We start from the raw sequence: 26,710 nt of genomic DNA on the forward strand, positions 1-26,710 counted from the left end.
AAATCAGCGATTGCTTTACGTGGAATGCACGATCGAAAGCGGTTGCTCGAACTCGAAGTAAGATCGAAAGAGAAGGGTGACTAATCACATTCCCCTTTCAAGATAAGATAGTGACTAAATATTAATAATTTTAAAAATTAAGTGGAAGAAATAAGTCCTCCTTTAAAACGGATGACGAGAAGGAACCAAAAAAAAAAAAATACGTGGATCAATTTATTTTAAAAAATAGAGAAAAAATTTATACTTTATCTCTTTATTTTTATTTTTTTAAAAAAACTCGTATTAAAGTATATTCTTTTATTTAAACCCACCGATTCGACTCATTGCGTGCGGTGCGAATTCGAAATTCCCCGAGACGCTCGGAAGGCCAAAGCCGTCGGCCGGAGCCATCTCCCATGGCGACTGCGAGCTCCCTCCCGCCCAACGGCGCCGCCGCCAAGGGACCCTACCCTGGTCGTCTCGCCTCCGTGTACAGTGAGGTGCAGACCAGCCGACTCAACCATTCCCTTCCTCTCCCCTCCGTCTTCAAGGCCCCTTTCGAGCTCCTCGATGGCCCGCGTAGCTCTGCCGCCGGAAACCCAGGTCATTCTCTTTGATACATCTTGTCTCCCTGAGCACTGCACTTGAGGTTTACTTGGATTTTTATCGGTTCTGTTTTTAGCTTATGTCTCGTTGTTGCTTGTATCTGATAGACGAGATCGCGAAGCTATTTCCTAATTTATTTGGTCAGCCGTCGGCAAAGCTAGTGCCGGCCGGCTCGGGTCCTTCAGACTTTGCCCGCGAGCCTGAAGATTGGGGTTGTGTTGTCTGGTGGCCAGGCTCCAGGTGGACACAATGTGATATCTGGGATATTCGGTAAGACACTATTAGATCTAGAACTCATGCTTCTCATCCTTCTCCTTTTGTTTCCTGGTATCCAAATGATCTGTTACTATGATTTTTCTCCCCTTCTGTTAGATTACTTACAGGATAGGACGAAAGGCAGCATCCTGTATGGATTTAAGGGGGGACCGGCAGGTATTATGAAGCGCAAGTACGTGGAGCTGACTCATGATTTTGTCTATCCTTACAGAAACCAGGTATCTATTCTTCCATCACTATTTAGTAAAAAATACTGAAAATTGTCCTGGATTCCTGTGGCTATTATACTAGTTTTTCCATGACGGAGGTATACAGGATTTGGTGGATCAAATTCTAAAAATAGTTCCCAGATGATAGAGTTAAAATTTACTTATGATTAATTTCATAATAGTATCTAAATGATGTGATTGGTGGTCTTTTAACGGGATCCTATCAAGAAATGACCGTTAATTGCATTTTTTTTTTGGCTAAGTAAGAACTTTGAATTTGGACTACCTGCCTCCTTATCCTTCTATGCAATGAAGTTAAGCGTTAAATTTAAATAATCAATTATTACATTCGCAAATTCTTGGAGAAGTCTGTGGTCATATCTTGTGGTTTCTTCTGAATAGGGTGGATTTGACATGATCTGCAGTGGAAGGGACAAGATTGAAACTCCAGAGCAGGCATTTTCTCTCATCATTTTCTAGTTTATCTAAAATCAGTACTTTTCTTAATTATGTCCATTCATCTCCGTGTTCATCAGTTCAAGCAAGCTGAAGATACTGTGACAGAACTTGATTTGGATGGACTTGTTGTTATTGGTGGTGATGACTCCAATACTAATGCATGCCTGCTTGCTGAAAATTTTAGGTTGAACTTTGAGACAATTCATTAAACCAATATTATACTCATTTTGATGTTGATGATTATGATCAAATATATTCTTGAATTTCACATTTGATTAGGCAAAAGAAAATGAAAACTCAGGTCATTGGATGCCCCAAAACGATTGATGGAGATCTTAAATGCAAGGAAGTTCCTACAAGTTTTGGATTTGATACTGCATGCAAGGGTTTTTTTGTGTTTTGGTTGTTTGCTATAGTCAGCATTTGATGGTCACAAAGGCTGAGTGATACAACATGCAAAATTATTCATATAGCCTATCAAGTATGCAGGTTTAAATATTTGGATCATATAGAACAGTTGACTTGTTAAAAAATCTTTTGTAGAAAAACTTTGACAAATTTATGACTTTAGACCTTTATAATTCATATCATTGCAAGAGGTCTAGTGGGTATGTGCTTCTCAATATGTATCCCTTTACAATGTTTATTAGTTGTGATCATATAACTTGTGCCTTCAAAGTTGGGAAATACTTTCAGATGAAAACTGTCATCAGTTAATCCGTTCTGTTTATATATATATATATATATATATATATATATATATATGCTAATTTGCAGCACTGTATGATTTTCATTAAATTTTTTCCCTGAGATCATTCTTGCTTTGCAGATCTACTCTGAAATGATTGGAAATGTAATGATAGATGCACGTTCAACTGGCAAATATTACCATTGTAAGTTCAAAGCTGCTACTCTGAAATAGATACTTCAGTATTTGGCTTAAAGTTCTTGATTGGTTATCATAGGAGCTTGCTCTATTGCTTCAATTGTATAATAGATTGGTTGGCTGCTAAAGAATAGTTTTCCAAAACTACCTAAGATCATTTAACAGATGTGGTTAAATTTCCTTCTTGTGCAAACCTAGGCCCTTCATGTGGATGAATTTCTTTCCCAAAACAGTTACATCAGTTGCATCATGAAACTGTTGAAATTTATTACCATTTTTTTTTGCTAATGTTAAGGATGTATTATCCAGTCTTGTTTGAAATTGTCTTGTGGAGTGGATTGGGAACTACGCTATAGTCCCATTACACATGAGAACCATCAATTTGTAGTTCTCTGTGCTCCATACTTCTTGGCTATTTCGATCATATGACATTGTCCTTGTCATATTATGTCCCACAATGCTTCTCAATAGTGTTAACAAAGAATGTATGAATCTTTCCTAAATCTCCAGTGATACGACAAAAATCCAGAAGCTCCTAGCCGAGTACTCCTTAGATGCTCTTTTTGTTTGTCGTATCAAAATAAGAGGATTTTCTTGTCCAAAGTCAACACAAAGTTAGAGGGTGCCGGTCTGGTTTCGATGAGGGTCCTCCGATGTTTAAGTCAGATGACAAGAGCAAAGAATAATATAATGGTAATAGAAGAATGTAGAAAATGTAGCAAAAAATGCGTGAGAAAATGAGCCTCTCATGTCTTCTGATTATCACCCTTATTTTATAGCTTTTACCATGTAACGACAGTTTTTATGTCATTTAATTTCCTTTTCTATAACGGTCGTCGATCACCATTATTACCTTCTGTTTATCAATAATCACCCGAAATTTTCACCCATAATAACCATTATTAATAACTTTTATTGCCTCCGGAATCAAACCAAACATACTCTTCTCTTATTATTCAGCTATGCACCTGCCTCCCAAACACTCTCTGGGTCTATGTTTCCCGAACACTTCATGATTCTGTTTAACCCGAGTACCTTCGGATTCAAACCCCAATTCCTGAACACCTTATGATTCCGACTCCGCTTCCCGAGCGTCTAATCCGAACTTGATTTCCCAAACATTGTATAACTCTGACTCCACTTCCGGAGCGCCTTATAAGACCCCAACACCAAATCCAATCTCCTTTACTTATGGGCTTAACTCAATCGGTCTATTTCTGACAATCGTAGATTATTACAAAGTTTCATTAGTCACCCTTCGCACGAGTCAGACGGTGCATTGTAAATTGAGTCTGATTATCGATTCCGAATGACCACACATTCATTAATTACCCCTTTGAAGGTTGCTGACATAGTTCGAGCTTAGGCTGTCGACTTAATTCGAGTTTATAAATGCGTAACCGAGTTAAGAACTTAGAAGGTTGTCGATGCCATTCAGACTTAGATTGCCAACGTAGTTTGAGCTTAGGCTACCGACCCAGTTTGAGTTTATACTTGCGCAACCAAGTCAAGGACTCGGAAGGTTCCGACTCTAGATTGAGCTTTTGAATACTTCGACATCCTTACCTCGACTCAATAGATATCACACCTTCTAATCTTGTCCTCGACACTACAAATATCATACATCCTCATTTTTCTCTCGACACCATAGACATCATATCTCCACATCCTCCCCTCGACTCAATAGATATTATACCTCCTCATTTTGTCCTCGACATCACATATATCATATCTCTTCATCTTTCCCTCAACACCACAAATATCTTACATTCATATCCACTTTGGTACAATAGACATCATACTTTCACATCCTGAACCGGCTACACCCAACTCCTTTTATTCCAGTTTGGTCGAACTGCCCCACCCTTTTAGACACTTGTTGATTATCGATCTAAAGGTTGATCAAAATTCGGATGTCTATAGCCGATGACTTTCGGGACTTTGATATCTTGTGCTCACAAGAAGAAGATCAAACGGGGGTCGAGGCGGACCTTGACGAAAACCCCTCCGACCCTCAATCCAAACCTTAGAGGAGAGAATAACAAATAAGCAAGATTGCATAGAATAACGTAGGATAATGTATCTCTCGATGTTGACATTATTACCTAACAATTATGAGAAGAGCGGTAAAAACTATCCTACCGCACGTGTATCATTGTTGTTCTTCTCTTGCCTTTTCTCAAAGGACGAACTTATATCATTGTCGTGCTCGAGTTTGAGCTCTTAAAGTTTTTGACTACTGAGCGTACTTGAGTTCGGGCTCTCGAGCCCTCAACTCCCGAATACGTAGGCTGTTGAGCACTCAAGCGATGAGCGTTCGGATGCTTGTGGATGAGGACGACTTACCTGGGTGAACGCCATGGTGCACAACAATGTTGCTGGTTTTCTCAACGTGGGTCCCACCTTGATGAATGCATGAAGTGGGCTATGATGCTCTCAAAGTAGAGTGCATGGAGTGCTCGGCAATGTTGTCATTCCTTTGGATTAAACGGGTCCCACCTTTGATGAATACATGGAGTGCTCAACAATGTTTTCAGTCCTTTGGATTAAGCGGGGTCACCTTTGATGAATGCATGGAGTGTTCAGCAATATTATCATTCCTTTGGATTAAGTAGGCCCTACCTTTGGCAATGGTGCTACTGCTCGGCATCATCACCATGAAGAAGTAGGTGCTCGACAACATTGCATGAGGGAGTGAGTCCTACCAAGTGAAATGGTGCTCAACACCATTGCACTTTACTGAATGCATGGAGTGCTCGGCTTGATGAATGCATGGAGTGGACCATCATGCTCTCCAAGCGGGTCACACCTCTTTTATTACTGTACACATTTGGGATCCCATATGATCCGGTAGCAACAACATTTATCTCATTTTCTGCAACTATCATGAGCATGTTTTTTCAGTAAGAAAAATATGTATGGTATGTATAAGCTCGTGTTATGTCAACAGGATGCATCTACGTGGTCTACTCCCGAACCCATATGGGTTACGCTCCCGAGCATCTAGTAGGGCACTGTAGTGTACCAAACACTGTAGCAATCGAGCACTATAACACTCCTAGAACTGTAGCAATCGAGAACTATAGTGTCCCGAACATTGTAAAATTTATTTTTTTATAATTAAAAAAAATTATTTATTTATCGTGCGGTGTGATTTAATAGTATAAGGTCATGCATAAAGGTAAACATGTACTGAGACAATGCTATATAATTAATTACATAGAGATTGGAAGATTGGCGGCAACTCCGTGCATATTAAATTGCACTTTACATTTTTGTTTCTTCAGGAACGACTTTTGATTTGTTTCTTAGACAACACTAACTTCTTGTAATATGCAGTAACGGCAAGATATCCTATCGTCCCTTGTGCTGCATACGACAGATCAAGTGCAATGTGCAAAAGATTTTTTCTAATCAAGTGTAGGATGCGAAAGATTTTTTGTTGTGACTAGTACCAATGCAACGTCGGTATCGATATAAATTAATCTTTTATCAAAATATTTATTGAAACAGTATGCACTGTTACTTCTTTACCTTTTTTGATGACTGAAAAAGGAAGCTATTTACCGATAACCTTCTTTATCTTCTTTGGTGACTAAAAAAGTAAATTGAAACAGTACTCATCATACCTTCACATCCTGAACCGGTTGTTCTCAATTCCTTCTATTTGGTTGAGCTGCCCCACCCTTTTAGACACTTGTTGGCCATTGATCTAAAGATCAATTTGAATTTGGATTCCTGCAGTCGAGGACTTCTAGGACTTTGATATCTTGTGCTCACAAGAAGAAGGTTAGATGGGGGCCGAGGCAGACCATGACAAAACCCCTCCGACGCTTAAGTCAAACCGTAGAGGAGAGAATAACAAATAAGCAAGATCACATAGAATAACATAGGATAACGTACCTCTTGATGTTGACATTATTATCTAACAATTATGAGAAGAGCGGTAAAAACTATCCCACCGCATCTCCATCTGTATCATTGTTGTTTTTTTCTTGCCTTTTATCAAAGGACGCATTTGTATCATTGTCGTGCTCGAGTTTGAGCTCTTAAAGTCTCTAACTCCTAAGCGTACTTGAGTTAGGGCTCTCGAGCTCCTCAGCTTCCGAATACGCAGGCTGTCGAGCACTTAGGCGATGAGTGTTCGAATGCTCGTGGACGACGATGACTTACCTAGGTGAACGCCATGGTGCTCAACGTTTTCTCAACATGGGTCCCACCTTGATGAATGCATGAAGTGGGCTATGATGCTTTCAAGGCGGGTCCCACTTTGGAATGCATGGAATGCTCGGTAATGTTGTCATTCCTTTGGATTAAATGGGTCCCACCTTTAATGAATGCATGGAGTGCTCAGCAATGTTGTCATTTGTTTGGATTAAGCGGGTCCCACCTTGGTAATGGTGCTTGGCATCACCGCATGAAGAAGTGGGTACTCGACACCACTACATGAGGGAGTGAGTCCTACCAAGTGAAATGGTGTTTGACACCATTGCACTTTACTGAATGCATGGAGTGCTCGGCTTGATGAATGCATGGAGTGGACCATGCTCTCCAAGCGGGTCACACCTCTTTTATTATTGTACACATTCGGGATCCCATATGATCCGGTAGCTACAACATTCATCTCATTTTTTGTAGCCATTATGAGCATATTTTTTTGGTAAGCAAAATATGTATGGTATGTATAAGCTCGTTCTATGTCAACAGGATGTATCTACGCGGTCCACTTCCGAGAACTATAGCAACCGAATGGGAACCCTCCAAGCGAGCACTGTAGCATCTCAAATACTGTAGTGTCCCGAACACTGTAGCAATCGAGCACTATAATGCTCCGAGAACTATAGCAACCGAATACTATAGTGCCCCGAACCCAATTTTTCAAGCTCCTTATAACTCCAAGCGCCTTATAACTCTACTTCCTGAGTGCCTCCTGATTTTCCAAACATTGTACGACTCCAACTCCACTTCCCGAGCGCCTTATTTATAAGATCCCGACACCAAATCCAATCTACTTCCTTATGGGTTTAACCTAACTAGTGTATCCCTGACAATCGCAGATTATTATAGAGTATCATCCACCAATTTAAATAGCTATTATGAATACTCCGTATCTATTTATTTATGTTATATATTTTTTTGCACTTGTTATGGCTTCTGCTTCTACAGTTGTGAGGTTGATGGGTCGTGCTGCTTCTCATATAACATTGGAATGTGCTTTGCAAACACATCCTAACATTGCCATCATTGGTGAAGAGGTGATTGTCTTGTTAAATTAAATGCTTTGTTGAAGGATCTATTTGATAATCCTAATGTATCTTTCTGAGTATTCATTGTCTTGCTGCAAGCCATCATCTGGTTCATGAACTTGTTTGTTATTTAATGATGTTCTCCATGATCAAAGATGCATAAAGGCTGTTTGCATTTGGATTGAGTAAACTGGTTCTTGTATTGCTTCTTTAGAATTTAAGTTGAAATTAACCAGTAGGGTTTTTTGTGCAGTGATTTTTAATTTTATCTTGAGGACAGTTATTGCTGTTGAATTAAATTAAACTTGCCTAAATTTATACATTTTGTCTTTGAACATGGGAATGGATATCTGTATGACGTACATTATGTATGCTTTCATTTGAACTGTGTGTGGGTTGAGAAACTTGAGCAAAATGTAGGCTTGATCAACAGAAAAAGGCTTCATAGAGGAATTGAATTGAATGACATTGTTGTAACTTGTAATTATTGTCACACTACTTTTGATGCATGGTGTATTTTGCTTCATCACAATATCAATTATTCATTATTTCCTCTGGCTTCACTATCCTTTTTGTTTACAGGTGGCTGCTAAGAAACAAACACTTAAGAATGTTACAGACTACATTACTGACATTATCTGCAAGCGTGCAGAACTTGGCTACAATTATGGTGTCATACTTATTCCTGAAGGATTGATTGATTTTATTCCTGAGGCATGAATTATTCTTTATTTTTCCTGACTTTGTGCATGTTTGGTATAAATCAGTAAACAAGGAATGTGTTGGTATTCATTTGTGGTCCAGATATAAACAGTTGTATTGATATTCCTGTTTTCCTTCCAGGTTCAACAACTTATTGCTGAACTAAATGAAATCCTAGCTCATGATGTAGTTGATGCTGAGGGGTTGTGGAAAAATAAACTTCAACAACAATCAAAAGTTCTCTTTGAATTTCTGCCTCAGCAAATCCAAGAGCAACTCTTGTTGGAAAGAGATCCGCATGGAAATGTACAGGTGATGCTAACTATTTAATGATCATGCCATGCAGGTTCCTGTGTTATTGGTACTTTTGAAATGGCTGGCTAGTCATTTTGTTTATGACTTATTTATGTTCTTGTACAGGTTGCCAAAATTGAAACTGAGAAAATGCTTATCTCCATGGTTGAAACTGAGTTGCAGAAAAGAAAATTGGAGGGTAAATATGCTAGAAATTTTAAAGGACAGTCTCACTTTTTTGGGTAAGAATAGCCATATTACTTCAATTGGTCTGCACTGGCTTTCCAGTGTAGGCATCATTGTAGAATCCTTGGCGATATTTACATCCAGAAATACATTAGATTCTCTCTAGAGTTTAAGATTTTTTTATTTTGATTTCATTATGGAGTACTCTAGCATAGGCTTCCTTTTGGTTTTTTAACCCCTCATTCACACATTTTAGAGTTCTTAATTTTATTTTGTGCCAACTTTACTAGGGTGTTTTGGTTTTCCTTTATACTCTATTGTTTCAGTTAGGAGTTCTACATTTGCAGATACGAGGGAAGATGTGGCTTGCCGACAAATTTTGATGCCAACTATTGCTATGCATTGGGTTATGCTGCAGGAGCCCTGTTACATTCTGGAAAGACAGGGCTCATTTCCTCAGTTTGTTATCTTAATCACCTACTGTTATGAAGAATTGATATTGTACTGCTAGTAATTGCTACATTTTATGCATCAAATTTGTCTGTATGGTTATCACTACATTTGCTCATGCATGCCACATCAATTTGTGTGTCATATGTATCAGTTTACGATTTGTATCAGTCATGCATGCTATGATTCTTAGACCACTTGTTGATTTGGTAAACTATCTACGAGAAATCATTGGTAAAAATCATTTTTGTAATTCTAGTTCAATAAGAAAAAATGGTGAATCAATGGTTTGTTACTTTTTATTTTCTATCGACTTCATTTGATATGTTCCATTATTTCATGATTTGTGATTGTTTGTGTTACTAGGGCCAAACATAGTTTGCTTGTCACAGTTGTCCTACCAGATTGAGTGATGTCATGGCACAATATTACTATGTAAAAGTCCTGCTTGAATAATAGTTGGGCTGACACTTGCGTTAGTTTGAGAATAATTAGCCCAGTCTATCTTGTCAAACAATGTTTTCATTAAAGTTTACCCAGAAATAGTATAAAATGTTTTTCTAGGTTTTAGCAACTAATTCTCTCTTCTTTTTTTTTGGCTCGACACTTCCAGGTTGGTAACTTAAGTGATCCTGTTGATGAATGGACCGTTGGTGGAACTGCATTGACTTCATTGATGGACGTAGAGAGAAGACATGGTATGCCATCTTTGCTTATCTTTCTTGCCATTCAAAATATCTGCATGATTTTTCTCCTCTACTTCAATTTGCTAGGCCTTGTGAGTTTTTTGGTTTGCTAGGCACTGTTTTTATTTTCCCCCATAAATGAACAGCTTGAGATCAGGAGCAAAACATATACACAACTGTTGCACGATTCATTTCTTTTCGTTGCTCTGGATTTGTTCTTGTTTTTATTACTTGCGATAGAAACCTAAACCTTGCTGGGTGAAACTTCACCGTGACATATTTAGACTCGACGATTGTCTGAACTATATGATCATTACTGCTTATATGGTTGAAAATGCTGCATTCAGTTTTTCATTCATTCCATCATCATTTTGGGCATCTTCAAGATATCTTTCAATGATTCCATCCATAATTCCTTATACTTTCATTTTGCTTGGAGAATCCACATCAACCAGTACTTGGGTAGTCAATAATTTATAGTTTATGGCAACAAAATTCTTATTGGAAGTGTTGTTCCCTTTCTGGATAAATAAGAAGCGCAAGGTGTCCTTGTGATAGCTTTCACTGCATTCTTTTGGTTGGAAAAGCTAAGTCCTTGACATGTGGGCAAATTTTCAGTTGATCGACATACAGTTTAAATCACTAATAAATTGGCAGTTGTTATTTGTCAATCACCTTAGTTCGAACGCCCATTTGCTTGAATATATATAGTGACCCTGATCTGTTACTAATAAACAAAGGAATAGAACAGCTGCTGTAGCTAGATTATGCAGTTTCTTTCAATATAGAATAACTATCGATTCAAGTTATAAAGCTACAATTTCTTCCCATCTTTAACTTCAACCATGTACAAACCTGTATGGTTGCCCAGCTTTGACTTGTCATGTGAAACTGAAAGATTGCTAATGTATTTCCAGCTTAAACTTTTATTTCGTATTTGTTTCTTTTAAGATATGAATTGCCTCCAGGTAAGTTCAAGCCAGTGATCAAGAAGGCCATGGTCGAACTCGATGGTAAATCTCTTTCTTCTTTTGTAGCATTTATGTGGTTTAGTTTCTGATCCTAATAATTATTATTCAGGTGCCCCTTTTGGCAAGTTTGCAGCCCTGCGAGATGAGTGGGCTATCAAGAACAGATACATTAGCCCTGGTCTGATCCCTCAAATTTATTCCTATTCCTATTCCTATTCCTATTCTGTTTGTTGGTTCCATTATTTTTCCTCCTGCTAAATATCGTTTTTGTTAATTCAACTTTGCAGGCCCCATTCAATTTATTGGTCCGGGATCAAACGATGTCAACCACACCCTGCTTTTGGAACTTGGAGCCCAGGCTTAGACGATGAGTCTGAAACTGACTTTAAGATCACACCTTCAGTCAACCACAAACTTGGTATTTTCTCTTGCATTTCCCCCTAGTCTGTCTGAAACTGACTTTAAGATCACACCCTCAAGTCAACCACAAACTTGGTATTTTCTCTTGCATTTCCCCCTTGTCCCAGAGCCAGAAGGCGAATAAATAAAAAGTTTGTGTTTAAAATATCCTCAGTCAGCAGATGCGATGTCTCAGCATTAAATTTGATGTTTATGATACTTGGGAATCTTTGTGGAAACCACCCTCTAATCTATACCGTTGACGTGTGGCTTGCGTGGAAGACAAGACCAGTTGTCCTTTTCCTGCATAATTTGGCCAGCCTAATTGGGTCAAACGGCTTAATTATTGTCAAATCATGAAGGTTTTCTCATGGACTTTGCATGCTTCGACCAACCTTATTTCTCACGTAGACCTTGTCCCAAGTTGTACGCTAAATTTTTTTTTTTTTATAATTTAGGTATTTAGATTTCGTCTTGTTAATTTTGAAGATAGACGTTCTTTCCTCCTCGGTTCGTTTATCGAATACAAATTGCATATTCTGTTAGAAAAAAGTTGGTCTCTGTTGATCTTGTTTAGAGGATTTCTAACGAACAAGAGTACTTCTTAGGTTTCTCACTAAACAGTCCACTTTTTTCTAACGGAATGAATTATGTAAAATCTACCGAAAATATGTTCTTTTTATTAGTTTATTTTACAAAGAGCTATTAAGTAAATGACTTTGTAGACAACTTGAACTTTTTAAATTGTATTTTATGGCTTTAAAGGCATCCTTTTGTTTTTGTTTTTGTTTTTATCATTTAGATATTTAATTTTTTAAACTGATTAACCACGAAGGTGATTGATTCACAGCCCAACTTTGCCTTCCATGTTACCCTTTTATCCCTACTTTTCCAATAAGTGAATTTAGCTGCTTGAATGATCTAAATATTATAGTAATTTTGGTTAAAACTATTACATATTATTTTTAATCGTATGAAAGTTTTAAAAAATTATATGATGCCACTCTACTTAGAGTTTGAATTTGTACGTGATATAAATGCAAGCTTTATACATTCCTCCGGGCAAGAGGCCTAGTGCAACTATTTTATAAGACAACTTGAAAATGTAGAGCACCTCTGAAATACTTCTTCACACTTTGGCTGGGTACCAAGGGTACGAAGGAACGATCTTTTACAAATGATTGAATCCACTACTTACAGATAGATAGTAGTGAAGCTGACAATGTGAAACCGTTGGAGTACTGACGGATTCTACCTTTTGCTGAAATATAATTTGTTGTACAAGAGTAGAATATGGACATATATCATGTCATAATTGTAAATCATAAGGAGTATAACTAAATTCAAAAGTGCTTATAAATAGATGCACAAAGAAGTTTGGAGGCTTCGAAACTTCACTATCTTGGAAGGTCATCATCATACACCGTTGGAGAGGTTGTTTATAAGATTAAAATAATAATTTTTAGAATTTTATTTGCATTATATTCAAATATCTAAATATGAACATTGAATGCATACTCTTTATGAAATTTGATGGATAGCTTTAGTATGATAACGTTAGAGATAGGGGGAGTAAATATGAAGGCCTTATAATTTTAATTATTCAATTTAATATATTTATATTTATCGATAAAAAACATATCATATGATATTTTATAACATCAATATAGGTAGGTAGATTAGCAATTTTAAGAAAAGGAATAATTTTAGAATTGGAAAATTTTTAGAATATATATAAATTTTTTAATCCAGGGCATTATTTTAACGGTGATTAAAAAAAACGCCATTTTAATTTTGACCATCATCTTCTTCTCGCTCGCTTTACTGCCGTTGACGCCGCCTTTCAAACCGCGTTGTCGACTTGTCAACGATTTCCCATTTAAGTACCTCCCTTTCTCGTCGTCCCTCTGATTCTTTCCTTCCTTTTTTTTTTTGTCCATGGCTGCGAAACTCATCCCTTCCCTCCTCTTCTCCCTCCTCCTCTTCCTCACCTCCGCCGCGCTCTCCGCCGCCCAGTCGCAGAGGAACATCCAAGTCCAGTTCCCCTCCCTCCCCGCACCCTCCTCCCAAATCCCGCCTTCTCCTCTCCTTCCTCCTTCGCCAGAGCCGGCGCTGGCCCCGGCTTCGAATTCTGCACCTCCCCGATCCTGCAGATCCAAAGTGAGGGTCGCCGTCGCCGTCTCCGTCGCTGGCAGCATCGCCCTTTGCGCTCTTCTCTTTTCGGCCTTTTTATTCCTCGCCCGGCGCCTCCGGGTCAGAGTCGCCGATGTCGCCCTCCCCGAACGCGCTAGTTCGAGGCCCAAGCTTCAGCCCGCGTCGAGCCTCGATGCTGACGAGAATGGGCTGGACGCCGTCTTCCGGCGCGAGTTCAGGGAGGAGAGGTGTCCCTTCTGCCATAACCAGTTGGATGCCTCCGTCTGGGTTGGAGAAGGCGATGGTGGTGGTGGTGGTGGAGGACCTGGTGGTGGTGGTGGTGGTGCTGATGATGATGGATCGCTATCGCCCCCGGCAAACCGGCGGAGGATACAAGAAAGGGCGTTGCTTCCCGCTGGCAGCATAAGTTCGTCGCAGTCCATTTCTTCGGTGCGGAGCGCGCCGTCTTATTTCTCGTATTCGGCCGCCGCCGCCGCCCGCCACATCCGCTCGGAGCGCGAAGCATGCGGCTGTTTCCCACCAGGCATCAGTACGTCGAACGCCGAGAAGATTGAATTCGGGGTCCTCGGTATCATCGCCAGCGCGGCCTCCGTCACTTCCTCTCTCACCACCGACGACGACGACGAAATCGAACGCGGTCCCTGCACCACCTCCTCCCCCACCGGTGGCGAAATCAATTCCGCCAAGGCCTCCTCCACCACCTCCTCCTCCTCCTCAGGGGAAAACCCCGCCCGCAGCTCCATCACGACCTTCTTTACCTCCGCCGGCACCACCAACAGGCGGCGCCCGTACGGCCAGCGGCCCATCCGCGAGGCCACCGCCAGCGTCATCGGCCGCCGCTGTCCCAGAGGATGGCTCGACGAAGAAGCTGAAGCCGCTTCACTGGGACAAGGTGAACACGGAGAACGCCCAGCACTCGATGGTTTGGGACAAGATCACAAACGGCTCATCCAGGTAAACTATAAACACCACACTGAACGATGAATCTCACCTGTTTGCTGAAATGCCATCAATTCCACATTAGCCAATAAAACCTCAATTGAAATTGGCCAATAAAACCTTGAATCCTTGACTACGATACTTAGACTTTAGGTACAACAGCCCACCTAACCACGACCAATTCCATGAATTGCTTCTTCTGACAACTATCACTTTACCTTATTTTCAGTAGACGAATCAATTTTGTGCACCACAAATGTGGGGCGCTGTAGAACTAGTTCCTAAGACCTGGTGTTAGTGAACAGGTAGGTGAACGTGGCTGGTTGTGGTGATTGAAAGATTGCATTTTGTTTGAATTGAAGAAGTCAAATCAATATGCTCGACTAAGTCAACGCATGTTCATCGTAGTCAACGATTAAATCTCAAAGCGTTCTGATTTCTTTTCCTTAATTACCAACAGCATTGCACTGGTGTGTTTGTAACTGTGGAATTAACTGAGATTTTTCACTCTGTTTCAGATTCGACGAGGACATATTGGAAGTCCTGTTTGGCACGATAGCCACTAACAGGAAATCCTCCGCCGCCGGCGGTAGAGCTGGCGCTGCTTCGGGCAATGCCGGCCCCAGCATGCCGACCGCCACGATCTCCCTGCTCGACCAGCGCAGGTCGCAGAACATCGCCATCGTCCTCCGCTCCCTCTCCTTGGGCCGCAGCGAAATCCTCGAAGCCCTCGTCGAGGGCCGCGGCCTACCCGCCGATGTCCTCGAGCGCCTCGCCAAGGTTGCGCCCACCGAGGAGGAGGAGGCCTCGATCCGAAGCTACGACGGAAACCCCGCCAAGCTAGCCGAGGCGGAGTCCTTCCTATTCCACATCTTCCGCGCCGTGCCCTCCCCCTTCGCCCGTTTTGATGCCATGCTCTTCCGGGCCAACTACGAGCACGAGGTGGCGCAGCTTCGACAGTCTCTCCAGACGATGGAGGCGGCGTGCAAGGAGCTCAAGATGCGCGGCCTTTTGCTCAAGCTACTGGAAGCTGTCCTCAAGGCCGGCAATCTCATGAACGCCGGCACGGCCCGCGGCAATGCCCAGGCCTTCAACCTCTCCGCCCTCTGCAAGCTCTCCGACGTGAAGAGCACCGACGGGAGCACGACGCTGCTGCACTTCGTAGTGGAGGAGGTCGTCCGGTCAGAGGGCAAGCGCCTAGTGGTGAACCGCAACAATAGCCACGGCCCGACCACCCTGGATCGCACGACCAGCCGAGGAGGCGCCGGCACGAGGGAGGAGAGGGAGAAAGAGTACATCAAGTTGGGCCTGCCCGTCGTTGGGGGGATCAGCGACGAATTCGCCAGCGTCAAGAAGGCCGCCGGCGTCGACCCCGACTCCCTCGCCGGGACCTGCGCCTCGCTAGGCGCCCGTTTGGCTGAGATCAAGCAGTTCCTGGACTCATGCGGCGGCGACGGGTTCACGAGGGAGATGCAGACGTTCGTCGGGACGGCGGAGGAGGAGCTGCGAGCGACCAGAGAAGAGCAGGGGCGGGTGATGGAGCTGGTGAGGGGCGTCACGGAATACTACCACCCTGGAACCTCCAGGACGAACGGAGCCCACCCGTTGCGGCTGTTCGTCACCGTGAGGGACTTCCTGAACATGGTGGACAAGGCCTGCGTCGACATCGCGCGGAACCTGCAGAAGAAGAACAAGCCGCTCACAGAAGCGTCGGCGAGCAGGCCGTCGGCGAGAGACAGGAAACCGGTGGCGCGGTTTCCCCACTTGCCGCCGAACTTCTTGTCGCGAAACGTCATGTCGGATTCGAGCGGCGACGACGAGGACGCGCCGTGACGGGGAAGAAGAGGATTCTCTCACTCTCATTTGTCTATTTTATTTTATTTTTGCACATTTGTATATTTTATTTTAATTTCTTTTATTTTTGCAGTAAATTTATGCAGCTTTTCAACTGATTCTTTATTCATTTCTCATAATTTTTTTGATTTATCAAATCTAAATTCATCGTCAAACAAACGGCAGCCGAGCAGCCTCGTTAATTCGTTTACTGATCGGACGGTCTGCAATTTTTGTCGCGATCGAAGCGTTGAAAATTTCTGCGGCCGTACCGAAATGGAGCACCACGCCGGAGGAGGAGGAGGAGACGAAGAAGATTCCGAATCGGAAACGGAACCTTCCGTCGCCGCTTTGGCCGCTCCTATGGCTAGGGTTGGCGTTAGCTTTCGGGTTGGGCTGCTCGCCTGCGGTCGCCTTCAAGGTTCCCTTCCGCGTCAACGACGTACTCCCGATCCTCCCCCGCCAGATCTCCTGGCCAGTCATGACTAACCTGCACAGGGCCGTCGACCTCCTACCTTCCTATGTCGGATCCGTCGTCCCCGATGCCGCGGCCGTCGGCTGGAAGGGCGCCTGCACTACTTGAATTCATCGAGCATTATGAAGACGGTGACCGTGAAAGCGCAAACGGTAGCGCGATCCTCCATATCAAGGCAAATTCCATTTCTTTTTTTACTGGTTAGTTTCATTTTATGTCTTTGCGCGAGAGATTATTACATTGATATGTTCTCCTGCTTGTTTTGGCTTTCCTTGAATAACCTTAGGATCTAGTTGAGTTGATTTTTAAGCATTATCAGTTGCCTAAAGCTTTTTTTTCCTGCTTTCTTTATGTGCTAATGGTACAAACTATTGATTGTATTCAAATTGAATGAAGTTGCACTGCAAACATGTATATTAATCCTCTAACAACTTTGCAATGTAGCACACCTCAGTTATTTTTCTTTCTTGTCTTGTCTAGTTCAGGTTACTTTGATGATCATCATTTGGAGTAATGGTTCTAGTTGATGTTGATTCTTCTTTTCTCTTGCAGACTGATGCGGCACATAGCTGGACATGTATGGATCTCTATGTATTTGCGACACCATACAGGATAACCTGGGATTATTATTTCTCAGCTCGAGAACACACACTAGTGATAAAGTCATGGGAAGAGCCAGCGGAAATGGAATATGTAAATTTTGATGACTTTTCTTCTTTCCTGAGTGTAGTTATAATTAATATCTTATAATTTCAGGTTAAACAACATGGCATATCTGTATTTCTCATGCCCTCGGGAATGCTGGGGACTTTGCTGTCTTTGGTTGATGTTTTATCTCTCTTTTCCAACACTGGCTGGGGTCAGAATGCTAATTTAGCATTCTTGGAGAAGCATCAGGCTCGACCACATCAGGCTACAGTTAGAGTAGAGGATATTCATTCGGGTGATTTCCTAGCAGTATCAAAGATACGTGGTCGCTGGGGTGGTTTTGAAATGTTAGAAAAAACTGGTGCATTTGCTGGGCATACAGCAGTTTGCTTAAAGGATAACATGGGCAATCTATGGGTTGGAGAATCTGGACATGAGAATGAGAAGGTACTTGAGAGATTATAAAAATCCAACTTTAAGTTTAGAATCATTACTTTTGTGCTTTATTGTTATTTGAACGTCCATTAAATGTCTTCAACTTGTATTATGCTATTTTAATATTTATGATCTTTTCTCTAGCGAATGATGAGTTAAATGCGCATTATCTCCAGGTTTCTAACTGACTAGGGTGTCCTGACAGGGAGAGGAGATTATTGTGGTGATTCCATGGGATGAGTGGTGGGACTTGGCACTGAAGGATGATTCTAACCCTCAAATAGCACTTCTTCCTTTGCATCCAGACTTGCATGCAAAATTCAATGAAACAGCAGCATGGGCTTATGCTCGTAGCATGTATGGAAAACCCTACGGTTATCACAACATGATATTTAGCTGGATTGATACCATATCTGATAATTATCCGCCTCCCCTTGATGCTAATTTGGTATGAATGTAATAAAATTTAGCAAATTACAAATTTGGATACTTTTGTTATTGCTACTGTTATCTATTAATTCTTCACACTTCTTTCATTTTTTTTGTTTATTAGATTAGATTTTAAATACATAGCCGATCCCACTTAGTAGGATAAAGGCTTGGCTGTTGGTTGTTGAATGTTGTTATTAGATTTCTAGATACATGTTAAATTTGCACCTATTTTTCTTTACAGTTTAGAATATATATGTTAGCTTCTATATTTTCCCTTACTGTAACGCAATCTTTTCTGTTGAATATTCATATACTAAAGAAATAGCAAACATTACAGTGAATCTTTTCGTTATTCAGATTTTATTTTGTGAAATCTTGATTCATATTTTTCCTTTTTATTTTACATGATTTTTTATTTCTTTCTGAAAAAAAAATCACTTTGATGGACAGTTCCAATCTCATTAATCAATTTTGTTGTTCCAATCAATTTTGATTCTATTTTTTAAAGTACTTGGCCTACTACATTTATTGGGTTGGATATGTAAGAGTTTGAACGTTGAGATAGGTGTAGTTCTTTTGGAATTTTGATTCTATTGGTTTGCTAAATACAAACACTTAATTGACTCAGATTAACTTTTCTTTATTGTTGTAGCTTTGTCTCCCCTTCTCCATTACCTTTGCTTCTTGGACAGATATTTGATGCTAGGATCAAATGCTCTTATGGTTTTTCTACTGCAACATAAATCATATATGATACATTTCTAGATAATGTTTGAGAACTATTCTCACCTTTGACGCTTAGGACTTGTGCTGGAAATTTAGTGAAGGGATGTAGAACCCTACAATAGTTTAGAATTGTCGTGGTATTATGAGACAAAATCAGATGTGGGTTAAGGAGTTAAGCTTCTTACTCTCATCTACCTCCATCTGGAGTTACTAAAGAATTGGTGGTTACCACTCTCACTTGTTCAAAAGTAATTGTGGGTTTACTATTAATCCTTCAAGATTCTCCAATGTGAGCCATGGTTTCAAGTAATGGTCCATGCTCAAGACAGATTGGTTACTGGAAAGCTACTGATTGACTTAACAACAGTTGATATGTGTGGTTTGTGTTAGGACAGAAAAAAGGAGCTTATTTGTAAAGGGGAGCCAGAGAGCTTGAGAGGAAATAGAGAGAGAGAGAGGAGTGGGAAAGACAAAAAGAAAAAAAGAGGGAAACTAAAACAATGTTGCCTATTGAGTTGATGGACAAGTATAACTTGGTCTGACTACCAATAATCTAATCACCAGGGCTGTTATGTACCATGCATACCACCCTGTACAGACTATATCTTGTATTTAGCTTATTCATTTTTTTTTAATGCAAATATGTGTTATTTAGGGTCTTCTTTTGTCATCTAAATATTTTCTTCAATGGTCTGTTTTCCAGGTAATATCTGTTATGTCCATGTGGGCTAGGTTGCAACCTGCCTATGCTGCTAATATGTGGAATGAAACCCTCAGCAAACGACTTGGAACTGAGGTATTTGAACCAGATCAGTGAAATATTTCTAGTTTTAAGTTTAGATCTTTGTTTTCTGAGGAACGCCAGCTAGGTAGTAACTATCTTGAGTAAGAAGTCAAAATGGAAATATTTGCCTCTAAGTTTTCTTGCCTATGCAAATATGCAAGTATATATAGTAAACTATTTTTGCCTGTTTGCTCTTATTAAAATGATTTTATATGCAATTTGGTTAAATTAAGGAGTTATATGCAAAATCTCAGATATTATTCAAATTGTGATTCCTTCTTGCTTCTGCTGTTACTCAGGTAATCATTTACCTTGAGAACTGTTAATGATATAAAATATATAACTTAACATGATATTGAAGCTGGAATTCGTGTTTGACTTTTGCTGGTGTTTATAATTAAAAAAAAATAAACTTATACTCCTAGCTAAGTCGATCTACTTCTGGGCTTCCAACAATCTAGTCTACTTTACACACTTCGCAAGTGTACGAATGCAAACATAGGAATCCCGTATGAATTAATGAATCATGCAAGGTTTCTAGGTAGGGCTGACATGCTTGACAGCTGCTGTGGATTCCCTCAGGATCTGAATAATATTCATGCATGGACTTGATCAAGGGATGTGATAATAGGACTTCAGGCAATATGGAAATTTGAAGGTATCTCAACATGGTGGAGAAGATTCTGGAACTAAATATATTGTTTGTACAATTTTATGTTTAGCTTTATGAAGAGTATTTGTCTTGCTATCATACATGGAATTTCCAAGTCTTGTAGAAGAAGAGTTAGCACAATCTTGGTTTTGTTTTCCAAATCCCATGGCAATTATGTGAGTCCAAATTCATTAAGTTTACTTTAAGATAAATCTTTTTAAGATAATACTTAATACAACATTAGGAATGGAAATACTTTGCTCTTGACCACAAGTAACTTCCCAAGGAAAGAAAATCATGTACTAAACTCCAAGTTAATATGTTTGGGTGGGTTAGTAGTCCTTTGCTTTTTAAAAATATAAAAAATGCTCACTAGGGTTGCACACCAAGTGCCATGAATATGTTTGGGTGGGTAAATAGTTCAAACAACTATCTTTTGCTTCTTTTTTTTTTTTTAAAATGCTCATATGGTTACACAGCAAATGTTGTTCCCTATGTCGATCTAGGATGAAATGGTAGTGGTATGATAAAGTTTTTGCTTATATTAGTGATTCACGTGGAGTTCATTGACTTAATAAGTGAAAAATTATACTAATTTGCTGGGTTGTTTTTTTCAGATGATGACCATAAAACAAACATTTGGTTAAGCATGAAATCAAGAAGTGTCTCCATTGTAGTCTAGCTTCAGTTTTAATCTTAACTACTGTGGTCAGTTGCTTATTTTCGAGATGACTTTGTAGCTCTCCACCACTCAAACGACTTTGTTGTGAAGTTTTAGTAATCTTGCCATAGTTTTGGAAACTGATTAAAAAAATTGGCTGAAATTGAAATGCTATATCTGCCGTAGTTGTAAGTTTCTGTCTTCACGAATGTTATAAACCCTTGGTCGACATGTCTAATACCATCTTATTTACTGTTCATTGATTTTTCTTTAGCGTAATGATAAAGTTGTTGTCGTGTGACCTAGAGATCACAGATTCGATTCTCGGAAACAACCTCTTGCAAAGGCTGTGTATAATAGACTCTTCGTGCATCGGACTATCCTTTTAAAGAATATTTTAATTCGATTGAACCTTGTACTATTAAAATAGAAACAGAAATATTAATCTCCTTCAGGTGGCTAACCTGGTTTTGCTTCTCAGGGATTGGACTTGCATGAGATTATCATCGAGACTGAAAGACGTGGAATGACCTTTGATCAGTTGCTTACCATGCCCTAACAAGACGACTGGGTTTATAGTGATGGGAAATCTACAACTTGTGTTGCTTTTGTTCTAGAAATGTAGGAGGCTGGAATATTTGGCCCACTTGCCAACTCCATACAAGTCACTGAATTCACTGTAAGTACAAAGTTTATCCATGATGATCAAATTTCTTGGCTCCTCTAGATATCACTTGATCTCTATCGATCTCCATTCGGCAGATTCGCGATGCTTACATGCTTAACATATTTGAGAACAACCAGACACGATTACCTAGCTGGTGTGCTTGTGGCTCATTAACAACAACAACATGGTTGTATCCAGACTTTGAAGTGAATAGTGAATTTTACTGGGTGAAGATGTTGAACTGCAGATCGTATACATTTCGATCTGTATCTCAATTGCCACTTCAAGTGTATAAAAAATGCTTATGTATTTCAATCGACTTTCAATAATCTAAACTGTTCCTAAAATCTAAAAGAAGAATTGGCAAAATTATTTCTAAGAATTGATGCTGCTGAAAATGAAAATATATATTTTATGGAGAAACAGGGAAAGACTAAAGATTTAGCGCTAGCTTTCTCCTATTTAAAGGCTTTCTTCTACCTTTGTTTGGAACTTGTTAAGGGCGACTCCCTCCGTTTAAAATGGCATGAACTTAGACTAATAAGGAAAATTTGTGGTAGCGACGTGTGGACGATGCCGCCTAATAACCCCGTTAGTAATTAGCTCCCTCTCTCTCTCTCTCTCTCTCTCTCTCTCTCTCTCTCTAGGGTTTCCATTTGACCTCCAGCGTCCTTCCACCTTCCTCTTTGATCCGCGCTCTCGCCTCCATCGCCAGCGCAAGCGATTAGCTCCGATCCGAGAAGATACTCATTGGCGACTCTCACTCGCTCGGTTCCGCTCGCCTTTCAGCTGATGGCCAAGACCAAACCCGGCAAGAAGGACCTCGATTCCTACACCATCAGGGGCACCGACAAGGTCGTTGAAGGTACATCCTTGATTTCCGTGCAATCGGTGTGCTTTTGAGATCTCTCTCTCTCTCTAGCTGCTAATTTGTTCTGGAGGCATGGGGGTTGTACTGCAGTCGGCGACTGCGTGTTGATGCGGCCATCGGAGTCGGACAAGCCGCCGTACGTGGCGCGGGTGGAGAAGATCGAGGCTGACCACCGTAATAACGTGAGGGTGAAGGTTCGGTGGTACTACCGACCTGAGGAGTCCATGGGGGGGCGCCGGCAGTTCCATGGCGCTAAGGAGCTGTTCCTCTCCGACCACTACGACGTGCAGAGTGCGCACACCATCGAGGGCAAGTGTGTCGTCCACACCTTCAAAAACTACACCAAGTTGGAGAATGTGGGCGCTGAGGATTACTTCTGCCGCTTCGAGTATAAGGCGGCCACTGGGGCCTTCACGCCTGATCGCGTAGCCGTGTAAGCTTTGCCTTCTTTGGGTGGCTTTCTTGTGTTTGTACTTTTATCTGCCGAGTTTGTATTGTTCATGTCAGGTACTGCAAGTGTGAGATGCCTTACAACCCGGATGATCTGATGGTCCAGTGTGACGGATGCAAGGATTGGTAAGTGATTTCAGCTACTCTCTTTCTTTGCCTAACTTGGATGTTTAGCTAATCGATGGAAGCTCAGATTTGGAAGTGGAGCAATCACTTGAAAGATGCTCCTATGTTTCGTTGGATTGAGACTAGGTTTGGCTGTGCAAGCATTCTTCAAAGAAGTGATAGTTTGATAGGGTAACAATCAGGCAATCGTTCCAGCATAGCCCCTGATTCTGCAAATTGCTCACATATGACTGCTCTTTATAAAATAATAAAAATAGAAAAACAAAATCTCTGGTTCTTGTTCCCCATGATGATTCATAGATGGTTTCCGCAAAACATCTAGACAAAGCCTGAAAACTTTTTAAAAAAAACATTAAAGAGGCAGTAAAAGAAGTACAGTTAATTAACCAAAACATGAATTTCCATTTTTACCACATGCATGACTGATAGAAAGTTTGAGAAACGAAATGAAAATTTATGAAATATATCAGATGCAAAAATATTTGAGAAAGTATTGATGTAAAGGAAAAGGAAAGCTTTAATTCGTGGACCTTGTTTAAGTTTCTGCTTCTGCTGCACCTTATCACTCATCTGATGCTAATCCTAGTAAAAGCATCACCATAAGCTTCCTTTCTAATTAGAAATTGCAATATTTCTTCTTCATTGCTGTTACTTGGAGGTAAGTTTGCAATGGAAAAAAGAAGAAACTCAGGTAGACGTGTGTGCATGCATATGCAAAACAAAAGTACGATTGATTAGCAAGTAATTGGAACTCGTGGTTGTTGTCCTTGAGTATGAGGATATGATTGGTCTGCAGTTCTTGCCAACTAAACTGTTGACTAATTGTTGATTTGTAGGCAAACGTTGATCAGATAGCAAGCCAAACTTTGATTTCTTCCCATTCTGCTAGACGGAAGTGTGGATCATCAATTCCTTATTTGTCTTCCCTTCCTGATTTCATCTGAGTAAACATTGGACAAATGAAGTCCTGTCAATAACTTCCTTTTTCACTTTAGCTTCATTCACACCAGATAAGCACACTGAAAAAAATGTTGGAGAAAAAGGTGAATTGGCGGCCTTGCTCAATGCTTTTTAAAAGTAATTGTTATATTTAGGCATTTTGTATAATAGGGCCTTGTCAGGGCAATTGCTCTAAAAAATTGAAGTAGGTGAGTAGATAGCAGAGTTGTGCTACTACTAGAAGTCTAGAATGATGTCAGTTGGTAGAGCATATCAATCAACAAGACTAATACTAGAGGTCTAGAATGATGTCAGATGGTAATCAGTCAATATGTTGGAGAAATATGATGCTTCACCTCCGTACTTTTGGTATTCTTTACTATAGTGAATTTCTTCATAGACTATATGAAACTTACATCCTGTGTCTCAAAGGCTCTAAACAATAATATAGAAACTTTAGTATAATACTAAAATGGTTGGTTGAGAGCTAGAATGTGTTGTTGTTGGCTACAGATATGGAAATTATATAGTACTTTGGTATGATCATTGTATCATTTCTCACGTGAATACCTACCTATCAATTGATCTGTCTTTTAGCCATCAACTCATGCAAGGTTATTCCCCTCGAGAGCCTGAGTTTTTTCCCACTGCATATGTTAAAATCTAATTGCTTTATTTGTTATCTTCAGTTACTGTATAATTTACTTGCCAAGGTTCAAATTCTTGGACACTGTTAATGCAGGAATATTGCTGGAGCTTTTATCATTTCACAGGCCTTTGTTATCTAGGGTCTTTCTTTCATTTTATGCAAAATATTTTCTTTGTATCATTTATTCATACTTCTCATATACATTCTGTCAATGTGTCCTGTTTGGGCAAACATTTATAAGTTTATTAATGCAGAGTCAGTTTGGCTATGAACCTCCTATCACCACAAGAGTTCATTTATGTTTGTGATAATTGTAATCTGAAAATTGATAAATATAAGTTTGTGTTTGGAAGTGAATGATTAATACAAAGCTTTTGGTTTGTTTATTGATAAAACTGTGGCCAAAAGTGGATGATTTTTTTTGTTCGTACATGAGCAGCAATTCAGCAAAGCTGACTGATTTGAAAGGGAGATTACTATCTAAATGAATTTTATACCTTCAGGAGATTTAAGTTTACCTTATTCCATGATGTGGTTCCACATAATGTGATCTGGAGTAATGGCTTCATCCTTTGCTATGTTTTTGCATGTGATGAAGTCCTATTAGTCATTGTATCTATTTCACCATCTGTTCTTGGGATTAACTACTTGTATTAGTGACCAGGGGTTATTCTCTACTTAGTTCTCTGTCTTCCTGCACTATGTCTTGTGGTAAATAAATAATTTATTCAAATAGGTTCCATCCACCTTGCATGGGCATGGCAATTGAACAAGCAAAAAAGTTGGAACACTTTCTATGCGCTGACTGTGACTCTGAAAATGATGCAAAAAGATCTGCAAATGGATTCCCAGCTTCACCGGTCTCTGAACCCAAGGTGATTGGTAGTGTTTATTTGGTCTCCCTTTATAAAAAAAAAGTATTTATCTACTCTTAATTCGTAAATCAATTAAGTCATGTTTTTTTGTTTTGATACGTGTAACCATACATAGAGGTTTTTCGTTCATCGTTGTATACTGATTACCATGGAAACACTAATATTTTGAAGGAGTTAAGAACTCTAGCACTAGTCTTAATGCTTATGGTACTAATTGTTACAGTGTCTTGAGTCTTGATCATCCATGATTATCCCTCTCGTATTTTATATGTTGAAATAGACCTTTTCTAAGCTCTATTTCATTGATATTATCCTGCAAATGTTCTTACCATTTCATGAAAGTTCCAAACTTGCTCTTGTTTTATAACTAGCAAAGTCAAAAGATTTTGATGCGGATTGCCCTTTTTAATTTCACAGCAGTTGCTATAACTTAGTCAGTCACAAAGCAATTTCAATCAAATGAAACTGGTAATATTGAGCATAAAAAGCAACATTGTCATACCCCAAGTTATTTAGATTCGATCAAACAGGTCTTTGTCAACAGTTGATATCTTTTAAACCTCTGATGGTAATTATAGGTAACACACATATATATATGCATATATTTTGTTAAATTGCTGCAGGCTGAACCTAAAAGGAGGAAGAGGTAATTGCCATTGCTGTTGATTCAGCTTTCGAGGGAGCAGTCCACCCATCTTGTTGGTAGCTTGAGATTGTACAGTCAGAGAATAGACTATTCGAAAGGAAACCATTACAATATTATGAACTTGTGAATGTGTAAGCTGGTAAGATATGCAATGAAAAAAAAAAATCAGATCTGGGTGTTATCGCCCTCTTCATGTTCGACAATGCTTAATTTAATCAAGTCATGTGAAGCAGAACCATATGAACCACGTTTGAATAATTATGATTTACCTGTTTGGTTTGTTTAACAGTCTCTGACAGGTTCTTTATACTGGATACTAATGTTGAATTTCAAGTATGACTTTCAAACAGTTACACATGAAAACATATATCAAAAAATTTCCAGGATTCCTTTACAACC

General features: G+C 40.0%; 3 protein-coding genes and 1 pseudogene across 4 annotated transcripts; all 4 read left to right on the forward strand.

The window, feature by feature from the left end:
• The first annotated feature begins 341 nt into the window (after positions 1-341).
• Positions 342-11,588, forward strand: LOC141832220 (pyrophosphate--fructose 6-phosphate 1-phosphotransferase subunit beta-like). The gene is given in 17 exon segments (XM_074719710.1): positions 342-582; positions 693-784; positions 786-855; positions 958-1,079; positions 1,473-1,526; positions 1,607-1,713; positions 1,809-1,912; positions 2,357-2,422; positions 7,582-7,670; positions 8,244-8,375; positions 8,505-8,675; positions 8,784-8,899; positions 9,191-9,302; positions 9,907-9,991; positions 10,948-10,992; positions 11,060-11,128; positions 11,238-11,588. Coding segments are annotated over 17 exon segments (1,698 nt in total). The 5' UTR covers positions 342-395; the 3' UTR covers positions 11,315-11,588.
• A 1,696-nt stretch (positions 11,589-13,284) lies between these two features.
• LOC141831959 (formin-like protein 8) lies at positions 13,285-16,390 on the forward strand. The gene is given in 3 exon segments (XM_074719404.1): positions 13,285-13,979; positions 13,981-14,457; positions 14,961-16,390. Coding segments are annotated over 3 exon segments (2,484 nt in total). The 5' UTR covers positions 13,285-13,287; the 3' UTR covers positions 16,276-16,390.
• Positions 16,377-22,358, forward strand: LOC141832479 (uncharacterized; annotated as a pseudogene).
• On the forward strand, positions 22,286-26,575 carry LOC141832083 (chromatin remodeling protein EBS-like). 2 transcript variants are annotated; one of them, XM_074719563.1, is made up of 5 exons: positions 22,286-22,620; positions 22,717-23,059; positions 23,134-23,202; positions 25,527-25,665; positions 26,289-26,575. In XM_074719563.1, the coding sequence occupies exons 1-5, from the start codon at positions 22,548-22,550 to the stop codon at positions 26,313-26,315; spliced, it is 651 nt and encodes a 216-aa protein (XP_074575664.1). In that variant the 5' UTR covers positions 22,286-22,547; the 3' UTR covers positions 26,316-26,575. The 2 variants fall into 2 exon arrangements, with proteins under 2 accessions (XP_074575664.1, XP_074575665.1); XM_074719564.1 differs by lacking the exons at positions 25,527-25,665; positions 26,289-26,575 and adding an exon at positions 24,884-25,508.
• The last annotated feature ends 135 nt before the right edge of the window (positions 26,576-26,710 follow it).

This window comes from Curcuma longa, chromosome 7, assembly GCF_044706935.1.
Source record: "Curcuma longa cultivar G26 ecotype Majalengka, Jawa Barat chromosome 7, ITB_CL_G26_1.1, whole genome shotgun sequence".
NCBI lineage: Eukaryota > Viridiplantae > Streptophyta > Magnoliopsida > Zingiberales > Zingiberaceae > Curcuma > Curcuma longa.

Excerpts from the sequence above, each read along its gene's own strand:
- LOC141832083 (XM_074719563.1), top strand. The coding sequence starts at position 22,548 with ATGGCCAAGACCAAACCCGGCAAGAAGGACCTCGATTCCTACACCATC. Across the intron at positions 23,060-23,133 it reads ACGCCTGATCGCGTAGCCGT|GTACTGCAAGTGTGAGATGC; the intron begins GTAAGCTTTGCC and ends TGTTCATGTCAG. Across the intron at positions 23,203-25,526 it reads TGTGACGGATGCAAGGATTG|GTTCCATCCACCTTGCATGG; the intron begins GTAAGTGATTTC and ends TTATTCAAATAG.